The sequence below is a fragment of the Pipistrellus hanaki genome (genome assembly GCF_964339955.1).
Source record: "Pipistrellus hanaki genome assembly, chromosome: 5".
NCBI lineage: Eukaryota > Metazoa > Chordata > Mammalia > Chiroptera > Vespertilionidae > Pipistrellus > Pipistrellus hanaki.
In genome coordinates this window covers 80,549,531-80,563,294 of record NC_140507.1, presented here as the reverse complement: position 1 = coordinate 80,563,294, position 13,764 = coordinate 80,549,531, and the positions used below count along the sequence as shown (strand labels likewise).

The 13,764-nt window shown below is 58.7% G+C and overlaps 1 protein-coding gene across 13 annotated transcripts in view; it reads right to left on the bottom strand.

Annotated features, from left to right (window-relative positions):
- Positions 1 to 610: 610 nt before the first annotated feature.
- MYO9B (myosin IXB) overlaps positions 611 to 13,764 on the bottom strand; it is an 88,524-nt gene continuing 75,370 nt past the window's right edge. For 8 of the 13 annotated variants that reach the window (XM_084885792.1, XM_084885802.1, XM_084885800.1 and 5 more), the window contains 18 exons: positions 13,381 to 13,447; positions 12,877 to 13,001; positions 10,573 to 10,706; positions 10,164 to 10,354; positions 8,438 to 8,536; positions 8,141 to 8,314; positions 7,990 to 8,031; positions 7,742 to 7,853; positions 6,703 to 6,776; positions 6,044 to 6,236; positions 5,789 to 5,917; positions 5,507 to 5,612; positions 5,214 to 5,345; positions 3,857 to 3,980; positions 3,347 to 3,394; positions 2,862 to 2,999; positions 2,115 to 2,238; positions 611 to 1,996 (listed from right to left, as the gene is read on the bottom strand). In XM_084885792.1, the coding sequence (XP_084741918.1) occupies positions 1,581 to 1,996; positions 2,115 to 2,238; positions 2,862 to 2,999; positions 3,347 to 3,394; positions 3,857 to 3,980; positions 5,214 to 5,345; positions 5,507 to 5,612; positions 5,789 to 5,917; positions 6,044 to 6,236; positions 6,703 to 6,776; positions 7,742 to 7,853; positions 7,990 to 8,031; positions 8,141 to 8,314; positions 8,438 to 8,536; positions 10,164 to 10,354; positions 10,573 to 10,706; positions 12,877 to 13,001; positions 13,381 to 13,447 (2,428 nt within the window). In that variant the 3' untranslated portion in view covers positions 611 to 1,580. Of the gene's footprint in view, positions 1,997 to 2,102; positions 2,239 to 2,861; positions 3,000 to 3,346; positions 3,395 to 3,856; positions 3,981 to 5,213; positions 5,346 to 5,506; positions 5,613 to 5,788; positions 5,918 to 6,043; positions 6,237 to 6,702; positions 6,777 to 7,741; positions 7,854 to 7,989; positions 8,032 to 8,140; positions 8,315 to 8,437; positions 8,537 to 10,163; positions 10,355 to 10,572; positions 10,707 to 12,876; positions 13,002 to 13,380; positions 13,448 to 13,764 lie in introns of all 13 variants that reach the window. The other 5 variants (XM_084885794.1, XM_084885795.1, XM_084885799.1 and 2 more) reach the window with 3 other exon arrangements.

The following is a 13,764-nucleotide window of genomic DNA, read 5'->3' as shown; positions in this document are numbered from 1 at the left end:
GTCCCGTGTTCCGATCACACCAGTAGGCCTGGTGTCCTCAAAGGGGACAAGGGATGAAACCAAACCCAGGATGGAGGAAGGGACACTCCCCAGCAGCGGTCGGCAACCGGTGGTCTGCAGACCTCTGGGGACAGCTGCTCTAGAGGCACGTTTTGAATCCCAGCCTTGCCCCATCCCAGCGTGTGACTGGACAAGTCTCCTAGCTCTCCAGCACGTGTGGTCTGCACTGCCCCCACTGGCAGCCAGTTCCCACAACTGCCCGTTTGCAGCCTGGAGCTTGTGTGTGGGAAGTGGTTCCTGGCTCTGTGAGGCCCACTAACTGCCTCCCACCCTCAGGGTGGATGGCGGTGGCTGGGGTAGGCGGAAAGCGGGTGAGAGGCAGCTCCCAGGGCAGCAGGCTCTTCTCACCGAATGTAGCTCCAGGAACTCCCTGCTCCCTCTGGTTTCTGGATCTATATGCTTGAGCCTCCAGCAGGCCCCACCCCCCCACCCCCAAGGATACATGTGAAATGCCAACAGCAGTGTTTGCTGGAGGCAAGGCAGGCCCTTCCAGAGGAGACCCCTGCTGCCCCATGCTCCTCCACCCCAGAGCAGGCATCACACCAACACCTCAGCCAGGGTTTCCTTTATTTCACATGGTCAGCCACGGTTTCTTTTATTTCACATAGTTTGTAGGCATCTCCAGTCCCAGGCCCAGGGCCCTCTGTCCAGGTGTCCAGGGAGTGAGGGGAGCCTGAGAGGCGGGAGCCCCTCCCTGGAGGTCCCCAGGCTGTTCCCGGGGATGTGCAAACTCAGGCCTCGCCCTCCTCACCCTGGAGCAGTCCTGAGTTCCTGTTCTGCCATACGGACAGGCAGCGCCAGGGTGGCCTCCTCCGCTCAGGGGACAGTGGACAGTGAGGACCACATCCGAGTCACCCTGGGTATGAGGTCTGTGGTACCCCAGGTGAAGGCTGCCCCCACCACATGTCCTCACTCCAGCCAACAGCCTGGATCACCACGGAGGGCTCCACTGCTTCTCTGAATGCGCGGGGCCGCTGGCTGCCGGCCGGGCCCGAGGATGAGACCCAGACAGACTGGGGACAGTCAGGTGCCTCAATTGTCCAAACCCCCGGTCCAGGCCGTCCTCACTGCTGTGGGCCTGAGCCTTCGCGGTGAGGCGGCCATGTGGGATTTGCTCTGAGGTCCGTGTCCGGGTTACAAAGGCGAGGCGGGGCGTTAATATAAAAGTCTGTACATACGCTTATAAAAAAACAGTTTGGTCTTCTGTTAAGGCTGTTACAGTTTAAAGTTATGTAAACCAGACGTAATGTAACAGTCACCTGTGAAACCATACAAAACGGGGGTGGAGGAGGCCAGGCTGCCTGCCAGGATCTGGGGCTCTCGGCGGCACATCGGTGTGAAGCTGGGGCTCAGCCCTGGCCAGCCAGCCGGCCTGTCCCTGCTGGACTCTGCAGGTGGAGCCGGTGCCCACCTCACGTTGCTCTTGGAGCTTCTCATTCCAGATCCTTCCCGGAGAGCCGAATGCTGGAGCTCCGGCGCTCGGCTGTCCTCGGATGTCCTGACTCTGGTGCTGCGGGCCCTCAGCCATTGGCCTGGCCGGAGGTGGGGGGCAGGCAGTAGGTCGGGGGGTCTGAGTACCTCCGTTTGGCCCCCGGTGGCCGGTCATCCTTGTCCAGGGGCTCCTGAGTGCCCTGCGCAGGCGGGTGCGCACCGGGTGTGATGTACACGGAGTGCACCTGGTCCGGGCGTCGGGCGGGTGTCTCTCGGCGCCTCACTAGCGTGGCAGCCTCCTGGGCACCTGGTGCCTGCCCAGGGAGGTAGGAGGGCAGGCCAGGGGGGAGCTTGATGTTGGCCGTGGGCATGATGGGGGTCCGCCGGGGGGTCTTCACTCTGACCGTCATGAAGGACGACGGCCTTCGTCTTGGAGGGGCGGCCACCTCGGGGAGGGGGCTCGGGGCAGGAGCACTGGGGCAGGGGAGAGCAGGTGCGGGGGGTCCTTTTGAGAGACAGACGGCAGGGTTACTGCAGCTCCGGGGCCGGCAGACAGACCTTGCCCGGGGGCCTGCCAGGGGCGGACGTGGGAGGAAAAAAGCAGACGCTACCTTAATACTGACCTTCCGAGGCCCCCCGCGCGGCCCGCTCTTCCAACAGGCTCTCGGTGCTGGCCGAGGTCTCCGAGTCCAGGTTCTCCTCGTCGGAGCCCCGGGGGTCCAGCTCTGGCAGCCGGTAGGTGATGTCCTCCCTGGGAATGAGAGGGGGGGTCCCAGGTCCCAGGCTGTTCCCACGGTGAGAGACCACCCCATGGAGGGTGCCAGGACAGTATGGGGCAGAGCAGGACATCCTGTCCTGGATGGGACTCCCTGCCTCCAGAACGCCCGCCCCAGAGCACAGCCGCCCCGCTAAGCTCACAGGGAGAAGGGGTCGGGCTGCTGAGGGCAGCCAGGCGCCTGGCCCAGGACTGAGCAAGCGGGGAGCTCCTGCCTCAGGACTCTGCCCGTGTTGTTCCCTCCGCCCGAGCGCCCTCCTCTGTGCGACTAGGCTGGCCAGGTGCCCTGGGTCACATGGTCTCCTGGCACAATTTCACACTCATAGCTCAACCGGACACAGATTAATCTGTCACCCTAGCTAAGCCACCTTCCAGACCAAGTCTGACTATCACCCCCGATGCCTTTGTCTCCAGCGGCACCACGGTTCCCTGGGAGAAGACGGACTGGAAACAAGCTCAGGCTGTGAGGAGCGCGGAGCTCCGTGAGGCGGGCGCTGGGGGCCGGAGCCTGGCCCGTTGGCTCCAGCGCGCAGCGCAGGGACTGGCGGGCGGGGCTGGATGGTGCAGACGGGGGCGGGGAGGGGCGGAGGGGCACTTGCTTCTCCTCCTTGATGGACTGGATCCGCTCGATGAGGATCTCCTTCTCCCGGTCCTCGTCCTCGTCCGGGCCGGCTGCCTCCTCCTCGGGCAGCACCCCCAGCTCCTCGGGGCCGCCGGCCGCGGGGCTCTTGTTCTGCGGCGAGAAGCACAGGTTTGGCGGGCCTCCCGGCGGGCGGGCGGGGCCAGTGCTGTGGGTGCAGAGGGTGGCGTGCGCAGCCCCAGGGGTGGTTAGTTCTGCTGTGGCTGGCTGGCTGGGCTCGGTGAGGCTTCTCCAGGAGCCACCCTTAACCAAGCGGCCCCGGCTCAGCTGGTTAGTTGTCCTCAGCACAGGTGGCCAACAGGCCTCCGGCCTCCCCCAGCATGCACTTCCGGAGGTTAGGACATGCTGGGCCTACCCTACGGGGACCCTGGGGGCAGAGGGGAACCCCAGCATGCACTGCGCTAAGACATGCAAGGTGGGCCCACACATCGTGTACATACCAGGACCCCCTCATAGGGAGACGAAAACCCCAGTTTGAGAGGCCATGGCTGGGGGAGAGATGAACAGAGGGTGACCACATGGGACCACGACGAAGACACCGGTTGTGTTATGGTCACTGAGCCACATCTGACCTTGGGGACAAGGACAGGTCCTCCCCTGGAAGCCCAGGACCTGCCCTCTAAGTCCCTCCCAGCCCCACACCGGGGCCTCTTCTGTGGGATTAGTCCCCTGTGGGCGGGGCCCAAGTCAGCAAGGACCAGGGCGGGAGGATGAAACACCACCCACTGGGGGACAGTCTCCCACTGCCCTGTGGGGGAGGGCAAAGAGACGGGGCAGGGCAGTGGTCACTGGGCTGAGGCAGGAACTGGCCCCGGATGTAGCCAGGGGTGTTGGTGTAAGGGAAGGGAGACCTGGTCCTGACCCAAGCCCTGCTCACGGGGCCACTCCCACCCAGGCCACGTTCCAACCACACCCCCCCACCCCCGGAGGACCCGCCAACCAGGGCTCACAGTGTTCTGTCGCAGGAGCGAGAGCCTGCGGAAGGCAATGCTCTCGGCGGCCTCCAGCTGGCTGATCTCCTCCATCTTCACCTTGTACTTCCTCATCTGCTCCTTGATCAGCATCTCTACGCACCTGTGAAGAGGGCGACTCAGAGACGGGGCCAGGGATGGCTGGCCTGGGGACCGGTATCCAGGGAGGCGCTGGCTGGAGAGCCCCATGCAGAGGCCAGGCAGGGCCAGGGGTATGGCTGTAGCTGACTGGCTGGGTGACCTTGGATGACTCACTCCACCTCTCTGAGTCTGAGTTCCCATCTCAACAAGCCTCCTTGTCTGAAGGCAGAAGTCTGCACAGAGGGTTGGAGTGAACTGACTCTTCAGTCATGCTGCGGGGTGGGGGTTATCTCCTTTCACAGAGAAGTGTGAAGTGCAGGGAGCCTGGGCAACTTGTCCTAAGGACGCAGGCAGCTGGCCCCGGGCTCCAGAACATGCACTGTCACCGGCAGTTCATCTGCTCGGTAGCCAGGGCCAGCCTGGAGCGGTCAGTACTGGAGGGACTCAACCCGGAGCATTCAGCTGGGAGGGCACTCAGCCTGGAGGGACGACCAGTAACATTCATTCCCATCAGCAGAAGCACATAAGGGAGAAAGGAGCAGAGACTGTGCTGGAAGAGGCTGGAAGCAGGTCTGTCAGGCCAGGCCAGGCCCCTCTCTTCCCACTGCCTATCTGTCACCTTTCATTAATGTGACAAGTGTGGCCTTGGGCTGTACTGACAGGCCTTCTTGGCGTGTTTGCCTCATGAAACCACCTACAGTGACAGGTTCTTGTTTTCTCAAGTCACCTAAACTATGTCCTCTTAGTGACTGATGTCTGACGATCTTCTGAGGAACTTTAAAAAAAGTTATTTTTAAAAAATATATATTTTTATTCATTTCAGAGAGAGGAAGAGAGAGCTAGAAACATCAATGATGAGAGAGAAACATTAGTTGGCTGCCTCTTGCACGCCCCCTACTGGGGATCAAGCCCACAATCCAGGCATGTGACCTTGACCAGAATTGAAACTGGGACCCTTCAGTCCTCAAGCCGAGGCTCTATCCGCTGAGCCAAACAGCCAGGGCCTTTTGAGGAATTTCTGGAGAATTTTGCAAAAGGCTCAGGGGGAAGGAGAAACCTGGAGGCCAGTGCTTCTGTTTGCTCCCAGCTCTCTCTGCAGCCGGGGGGGAGTACACTGCCTGCATGTCTGCCCCTCGCCCTGGGAGGAGGGTGAGGTCCTCCCCTCCTTCATAGTCTCCAGCCTCAGAGGAACTCGGAGGGTCCCTGGCAGGGCCCCCAGAGTGTGTGGGGGGGCTGGGGCCGGCCGGGCACTCACGTGGTGATCTTCAGGACGTCCTTCATGCTGGTCAGCGGGTCTGAGTTGTCAGGGCAGCGCAGGAGGCAGGGTGCGAAGATGATGGCCAGTGCACTGGGCGACATGCGGTTCACGTCCTCGAGCAGGGCCACCCTGCGCAGCGAGCGGCGGTTAGGGCGGGGTGGCCGGGGGATCCCCCAGACCCTCCACGTGGGCCCGCGTCCTGGTGCAGAACCAGCAGAGAGCACTCGCCCGGGAGTGGGGGTGGGGGCTCCACAGGGACCCCCTCCCACAGAGTGGCCGCGGGCACTTGCTTGACCAGGTGGAAGATGAGCCGCTCCAGGGAGTTGTGATTGGCTTCTGGCAGGTGCTCCAGGACGGCATAGATGGCGGCCAGCTGCTCCTGCTTCTCTGGCAGCTCTAGGAAGGCCACGGTGTCAGCTCCCCCCCGGCCCCAGGCGGTCCCGGTCCCACCCCAGGCCCTGGTTTCTCAGCTGTGACTGGGTGGTCCCGCCTCCCTGGCTGGCCACAGGGTGCTCATGGCTGTGACCCCGCCATCCACCACCTGCCTGCCCTTGCCGCCATCGCGGACTCACCCACAGCTCGGAGGAAGTCGCCATACTGGGCGAAGGTCATGAGGGGCTCGGGCAGCTCCCTCAGCCACTGCTTGAGCACCCCGGTGATGGCGTGGATGGGGAAGTTGTCCAGCTTGACGGTAGAGGGGTCTGAGGGGAGGGCGAGCAGGGCCGGTGAGCACAGTGCAGGGGGAGCCCTGCACGGCGCCTTCCTGCTGCCCACCCCCTCCGAACGCCAGTCCCGCCCGCACGCAGGTCCCGCCCGCCCGCACCCACCGGTCTGCAGCGCCTGCCGGAGCTCCCGCGTGCGGTTGGCGGCGCCGGACTTGCGGTAGAGGCCCTCGGTGTACAGGCCGTGCATCTCCACGTGTTCCAGAAGCTTCTCCAGCACGATGGGCACCGAAGCCTTGTCACTGGTTAAGCTGTCCACGCACACGCCAAAGTGGCCCGGCTCGGCACCCGGCTCGCTCTGCAATCCCGGGGGGTGGGGCGGAGCCCGGGTTAGCTGTCCTCCCTGGCTGCCCTCATCCCCCCTCTGTGGGCGCCATCCCTCCCTCCCTCCCTCATTCCCCCTCTGTGGGCGCCATCCCTCCCTCCCTCATTCCCCGGTGCAGGTTGCTGAGTGCGCTGGGCTGAGAGGTCAGATCAAGGGCCCCGGGGCAGGGGCTTCCTCTGAGGAGCACCAGGGTCCTCTGAGAGCAGTCAGTCCCCGCTCCTGCCTCCGCCCAGTGCTCAGGACCCCGCCTTCCTCGGGGGCACAGTGGGGGGGGAGTCCCTCCACCACCCAGGGAAGGGAAGAGCAGGGCCAGGTCTGAGATGCTACACAAGCCTGGCCCCTGCCTTAGGGGCTCGGGCAGAACCGGATGTGCTTGGTTGGGGGCACCTGGCCCTGAACTGTTGTTGTTTTGCAAAGCTCCCGGCCGCGCTGGGCTCACCTTTCTCCCGCATGGGTAGGAGCAGTAGGTCTGGATCTTGTGCATGCACTTCTTGTGGCAGGTCATCTTGCACACTAGGAGGTCATGGTGGGGCAGGGCGGGGGGAGGGTGGTCACAGGCGGAGCATGAGGGACCCCAGGTTCCCGTGGCTGCCTGTCCCAATAGCTAGGGGGACAGGGACCCGCCAGCTGGATTCTAAACTTGCATCACACTAGTCTCTGCCTGATTCCAAGGGGGTTGTGCTGGCAGGTGTTCCTAGCTCTGCTCCTCAGAGCCGGCCTGGCCAGGGAGCCAGGAGCCAGGGCTTGGGGCCTACGCCTCAGTCCTGCCAGGGGGTAGCCCTGAGGATCTGGCCTGTGATAAAGGCATGAGTGATGGTGCTTTCGTTTCTCCCAGCCACACCAGACACCAGACTAGGGGAAGGCCATGCATGGAAAGAAGACATCAGCTACAATAAAAAGTAGTGGTCCACCTGCGTGCACCCTCATCTCAGCACAGTGACAACTGCTGAGGCATGTACAGCAGACAGGGGAGGAGAACTGCTCACACATGGCCCAGCGGGGGAGGAGACCCTGTGTGGAAAGCAAGCCAGGCCTGGCTGGTCCTAGGAAAAGTGTTTGGTTGCCTCCTGTCCACCTGACCGAGGGTCTGCTGGTGGGGACGGACGGCTCCCCTGGAACATGTGGGAGGGGCCAGCAGCTCAGGTGTGTGCACAAAGGCAGCAGCTCAGGTGGGACACAGGGTGACCTGCTCTGGCGGGGTTGAGTGGGTGAGATGTGGCTGGGGCAGTGTTCTGGAAAGATCCATCCTGTGGCTTGGGGGGAAGGCCCTGGTCAGCAAGGGGTTGGGAACATGTTGGCAGGGTTAGGGGCACTGTGAGGGGTGAGAGGGTCCCGAGGGGGTCAGGAGGTACGGGGTAGACTGGAGATTTGGTGGAGGGTGGGGTTACCATGGGCTACAATTGGTAATCGGGGGTTTGGTGGAGAGGTCAGGGTACAGTGGTTGGTGGGGGGAGGGGCTGGAGTTCTGGGACACTCACCGCTGCAGATCAGGGCCTTGTCCATGAGCCAGATGTAGGAGAGGCAGTGCTCGCACGACTGCGGGATGCTCACCTGGTAGCTGGCGAACACGTGCCCATTGTGCTGCTGGACCTGGGGACCGAGGAGGGTGCTGAGCAGCCTCTCAGGGCCAGGGCTACTCATTCACAGCTAGTTTCTTTAGGACCGGGCAGGAACACACACACACACACACACACACACACACACACACACACACACGCATACTTACAGCGCGTTCCTGCTTCCGCTTCTTCTTCTGAGCTTTGCTTTGCTGTGAGGGAGCACAAGGCAGGTCTGTGTGGGCCCTTGGGGGAACCCTTTCCCCAGCTGGCCCCCCACACCATGCTGGGACCCTGCCCACTCAGAGTGGCACCACCAACCTTGGGCAGCTCAAAATCGTTCTTGGAGTGCCCACGGGTGAACTCGTCCAGCAGGGACTGGAAGAGGTTGAGGACCAGGTTGGTGTCCTTCTCGCCGCGCTCGGCCGCCAGGTTGCTCACGACAATCTGGTAGTTCTCCATCAGGTCCTTATAGCCGACGTGGATCTTCCCGTTCTGCAAGGATGGAAGGTGTGACTCCCTCCCCTGGACAGACTGACGGGGTGGGGAGGGGGCAAGGTGCATCCTGGGGAAGGCTGGGTGATCGCCAGCGCCCCCTGGGGCTGGGGCCACACATACAGGGACTGAGTACATGGTCTTGAGGTTGCTCCTGAACTTCTCTGTGGCCTCGATGAACAAGCTCTCGATGGGTGTCTTCTGGGAACGCAGGTCATTTATCTGTAGAGGGCGAGGAAAGGAGACCCACTGACCCTGTGTCTCCTCAGCTTGGGCATCTGAGTGGTCACCGCTCTGCCCCATCCCACACCCTTCCCTGAATCTGGGCTCACAGGATAAAATTAGGGCTCTCCAGCCAACTTGGTCTCTCCGGTCCATTTAGCCCAGGTTTAAACTGTTGACATTTGGGGCTGATCACTCACTGGGGGTTGCAGCGGGGGTGGAGGGGGGGTGCGCGGCTGAAGAGAAAAGCAGGACTCCCGTCTCTACACACCAAAAGCCAGCAGCACTCTCAATTGTGAGGACTGAAAACACTTGCAGATGTTGCAAAGTGTCCCCTGAACGTGCCCCAGGACCAGGGCTGCTCGACAGCCCGATTATTTCCTGATGCATCCACCCCTTGCAGGGTCCCTGTCAGTTTGGTGCGCCTCTGAGAAGCTCCCAAACCCTGTTCTGTCTGCTGTGTGCTTTTCCACAGCTGGAGCCATGAACACCACGAGGCCATGGCTCATTCACTTTAGCTGCACAAGTAAGCGTCCAGTCAGTATCAGTCACGAGACGCAATGCATTTTGTGAAAGCTTATTCTAAACAAAGTAAGTTCATGGCCACGGCTGGGCTATGGCTGAGCCACAGGGAGGATGGTGGACCTAGAGACAGTCCAGCGGGACATAGGTGTGTCCTGCCCAGGCTATTCTGGATCTTTGTGTTTGTTTAGTGTTTAGTGTTTACTGCCCCCAGAGGTCCCTGCAATACAAGAGATGAAGAGTCTAAGTGTCTTCTAACTGCAGGTTTCAAACATCCTGGGCAGGAACCACAGGATAAAACGCACCTGCTGGGCACCCAGCCCCCATGCCTATGCACGTACAAGTGAGACAATTACAACACAGGTTACAACCCCTCGCCATGGCCCCTGGGACAGGCTCATCCCAGAATCAGATGCTTTTAAAAAAATATATATATTTTTTAATTTATTTCAGAGAGGAAAAGAGAGATAGAAACATCAATGATGAGAATCATGGATCAGCTGCCTCCTGCACGCCCCACACTGGGGATTGAGCCTGCAACCTGGGCATGTGCACTGACGGGGAATTGAACCCTGGACCCTTCGGTCTATAGGCCGACACTCTGTCCACTGAGCCCAAACAGCCAGGGCTCAGATGCTTTGGATTGTAACTCAGTTCTGCACAGTGTGTCCAGCCCCTAATAAGACCTCACAGACATTTTGCAGAGAAATTTAAATAAAGTTGGCCCTCCATACCCATGGGTTCCAGATCTGTAGATTTAACCAATTCAGAAAACAAAAACAAAACACGACACCCCAGAAACTTCCAAAAAGCAAAACTTAAATTTGCCATGTGCCGAGCATGATCCTGCTGTAGACTACATGAAAACATATGGGACTGGAACGTCCACACATTCTGCTATCCACAGGGGCCCTGGAACCAATCCCCTCAGATGTGGAGGTACACCTGTACTGGGCTGACCAAGACGAATATAGGTTACAAGTGGTCTTGTGTGAGCCCAGGCTTTACAGGAAACGTCACTTCCTGTGTTAGAGCGGTGCCCCTGGACTTCCTGTTTCCCGCCCGCTGAGGTGTCCCGTGGCCCCCTGGACCCGCGCTGGCCTACCTTGTTGAGCAGGAACTCATCCAGGTACTTGAGCTCGTTGGCATTGGTGATCTGGCGGAACACCGACTCCCGCCACTTCTCTGACACCGTGATCCTGCCAATCTTGAGGTTTCGGTTTTTCTTCCCTTTGCCTCCCGTCTCCTTGGTGTGCTTCTCGCCAGCGGCGTGGCGGTGCTGGTGGCCCGATGGGGCTGTTGGGGAGATGGGAGTGGCTGGTGAGGGTGGGTTCTGGGGGGGACGATGGTCACAAAGGGAGCCAGGACCCCTATTGCTGTGAACGGATCCACAACCAGAACGTCCTCCAAGGGAGGAACCAGCCCGGAGGCGTGTGCCCAAGGCCTCACTGGAGATGGATGACCCAGGGGCCCCAGGGCTCTGCTGCCCATCCCCGAGGCTTCAGGTGACCAACCTTCTAGACTCTTCTTCATGGTGACGGCTTCCAGCACGATCTGCCCGGGCGCCGAGCTCTCTGCCTCTTCTGGGCCCTCCAGGCTGTACTTTTTATCCTTGTTCTTATGCAGGAAAAGCCTCTTAAATGTGGACCTGAAGGAGAAAGTCGGGGTTCTGTTTGAGCCGCAGGAAACAAAAGAAGATAGAAGGCCAAGGAAAGGGCCACCTTACCATAAAGACAAATAGCCCTTTTCTTTGTTACTGAAGGAATCCAGTGTTACCAAAAATAACGTCAATTTTCATGAACTGACGGAGGAGTTAGGTGAAAAAGCAAGATGCCAATCAGATGCTGGCCCATATTCATATAAAAAATAAATAAAACCTCCCGCCCTCCTCATGATTTTATGGCACAAGATTATGGGGAAAAGGACAAAAAATAAATACAAAGTCGTGCACTGTGGCTACTGGGTATGTGGGGTGAAAAGTGGTCCCCAAAACTGTGTCTACCCTCAGAGGCTATGAGCATGTTCTTATTTGGGGAAGGGTCTTTGCAGATGTGACCATGTGTTATAGACTGTACATGTGTGTCTCCCCAAATTCATATGCTGAAGTTGATGCCATGCCCCTGGCTGTGTGCAGGCCGCCAGGGTGTCACCTCAGAGATCGTGATGGGCTGGGCGTGTGAAAGGATCAACATGCCTTTGGCTAGGGACTGGCTACATCCATCCTTGGAAGAGGAAAGGAAAAACTAAAAATTGCTAGTTCAAATCCAAATTCTTACTTTATGTATGTACATAAAGGTTGCTACAAGATCACTGTAGTTTTCTTTGTTTTGTTAATCATCATCGGAGAATATTTTTTCAATTTTTAGGGAGTGGTGGAGGAGGGGAGGGGGAGAGAGAGAGAGAGAGAGAGAGAGAGAGAGAGAGAGAGAGAGAGAGAGAAATGTGAGAGACACGTTGATTGGTTGCCTCTCATATGCACCTTGACCAGGGCCAGGGATTGAACCTGCAATCCAGGTATGTGCCTTTGGCAGGGAATTGAACCTGTGACCTTTTGGTGCCCGGGCCAATAGTTTAAACACTGACCCCAAAGAAAAATAAAAACAAACAAACAACAAAAATAAAATAAATGCCGCCCCACACCGGCCAGGGCAAGACCACTGTTTCCAGCCAGGCTGACAGTGGTCTGTGTGTAGGCTGTTAGCGGAGCTGTGCCGGGACAGGAGGAGAGGCTAACTCACAGCAGGCGGGTGACCGGTTAGAACACAGCACTAACGATCCACACAACTTCCTGGATTTTTGTTACATCACCGAAAACCTTATCGATTCAGTAGTTCCAGTTAATCTACCAAGATGATGTAACTACATTTAGTCTTGTGAGTATACAACAGTGATCTCCTATTTTGGTGTCAGTTTTTCAATGAAGTTTCGATTATGGGCAAAAAATGCCAATCGCAGGCTGGAGCCTTATCCCCTATGTGATGTTATTAGGAGGTTGGGCCTCTGGGAGGTGAGGGGATAAGGTGGAGCCCTCGGGAATGGAATTAGCCTGCCGTTCAAGCAGCTCATTCTGTGGGATTTTGTTAGAGTAACTGGAATGGACTAACACACCAAGTGAAAGATCTCAAGATGAGATCATCTGGGTTACCCAGGTGGGGATCAGTATCCTTATGAGACCGAGAGAGAGATGACACAGGAGAAGGTCATGTGAGGACAGAGGCAGAGATTGAATGAATGCATCCATAACCAAGGGCACCTGGAGGCCCTTGAGCCGGAAGAGGCAGGAAGCACGCTGCACGACACCTGGATTCTGGACTGTGAGGGGGAAATTTCCATTGTCTGAAGCCACTCTACTGTGGCTCTTAGCTTTGGTGGCGGGTTTCTCTGTAGTGGGGCCTCTGCCTCCCACTCCAGCCTGTTCTTCACCTTCGCTGCTCCACAGCCACCATCTCTGCTCTGGGATGGAACCATCCACAGCACTGGGCAGGAGCTTCTGGGGACAAAGCCTTGGCCTAGATTTTCTATTCGAGGACCCCGGAGGTGCTGGAGGTAGGGACGGGGCAGCTGGTTCTCATTCCATAAAAAGCCAGATGGGAAACCCATCTGTCTGGACCCAGAGGAGGTGACACACGTTGGCTCTAGGCTTCAGTGGAACCGTTTCATCCCGATGCTGCCAGGACCTGGGCTCCATGAGGGCCTCTTGTCATAGGACGGCTACTGAGCAAGCACCTGCCTGACTCAGTTTCGTAACTGTCGTTGGTTTAGGAGACCAGATCACTTCAAAACGGGAGGCCTGAGCCACCCCCAAACCCCTCACTCACTTGGAGTCAGCCTGGGCGCCCGGGGAGAGCCCTGAGTCGGTGCCGGTGGATGCATCGCTCGACTTCTTCTTCTGCACGGCCGCCTTCTTCGTGCTGGGCTCGCCATCCACGCTTTCCGACAGAGGCTGGGAGAGAATGGGGCCAGGTGAGCAAGGGCGGTGCCTTGCTGGAGGAAAGCAAGGGGTCCCGGTGTCACTGTGTCCTCTGTCCCCTGACGCCCCTTCTCGCACTCTCTCTTTTTAATGCATTATTTTAGAGAGAGAGGAAGAGAGAGGGAGAGAGAAACATCAGTGATGAGAGAATCGTTGATTGGCTGCCTCCTGCACACCACTATGGGAGATTGAGTGCAATTTGGCATGTGCCCCAACTGGGAATTGAACCGGTAACCTCTTGGTTCATGGGTCAATGCTCAACCAGGTGAGCTCCCCTTCTCTCTTGAGCTGCCCTTCGGGGCAGAGGTGAGCCTGGGCCCCGAGGGGACAGAGCTGCAGCCTGAAGCTTTACCTGAGTCTTGGCCTGGGCCGGGAGGAGCTTGGAGACATCACTGGTGGATAATGAGGTGCGCCTCTCCCTGCGAGATCATGAAAAATGTGGCTTTTATAGACAAGAAAGAGTCTGGATATATTTTTCGTTGTTATAACTGGAGGTTAATTCTATTGGCATGTGGTGGGTAGAGACTGGGGACACCCCGCAGTGCACGGATGGCCTCAGCGGAGAGCGAGCCGGCCCCAGGTGCGGCCCTAACAGAAGCCCGCCTCCACTTCCACTCTTCTTTCCTCTAGCCCAGTGGGCCTCGGGGACAAGGTCTGGTACTGGAGTCACCGATATTTAGGAATAGGGTCAAGCAGGGCATGCTGAGAGCTGGGTGCCCCGCTCACAGCTCCTGAG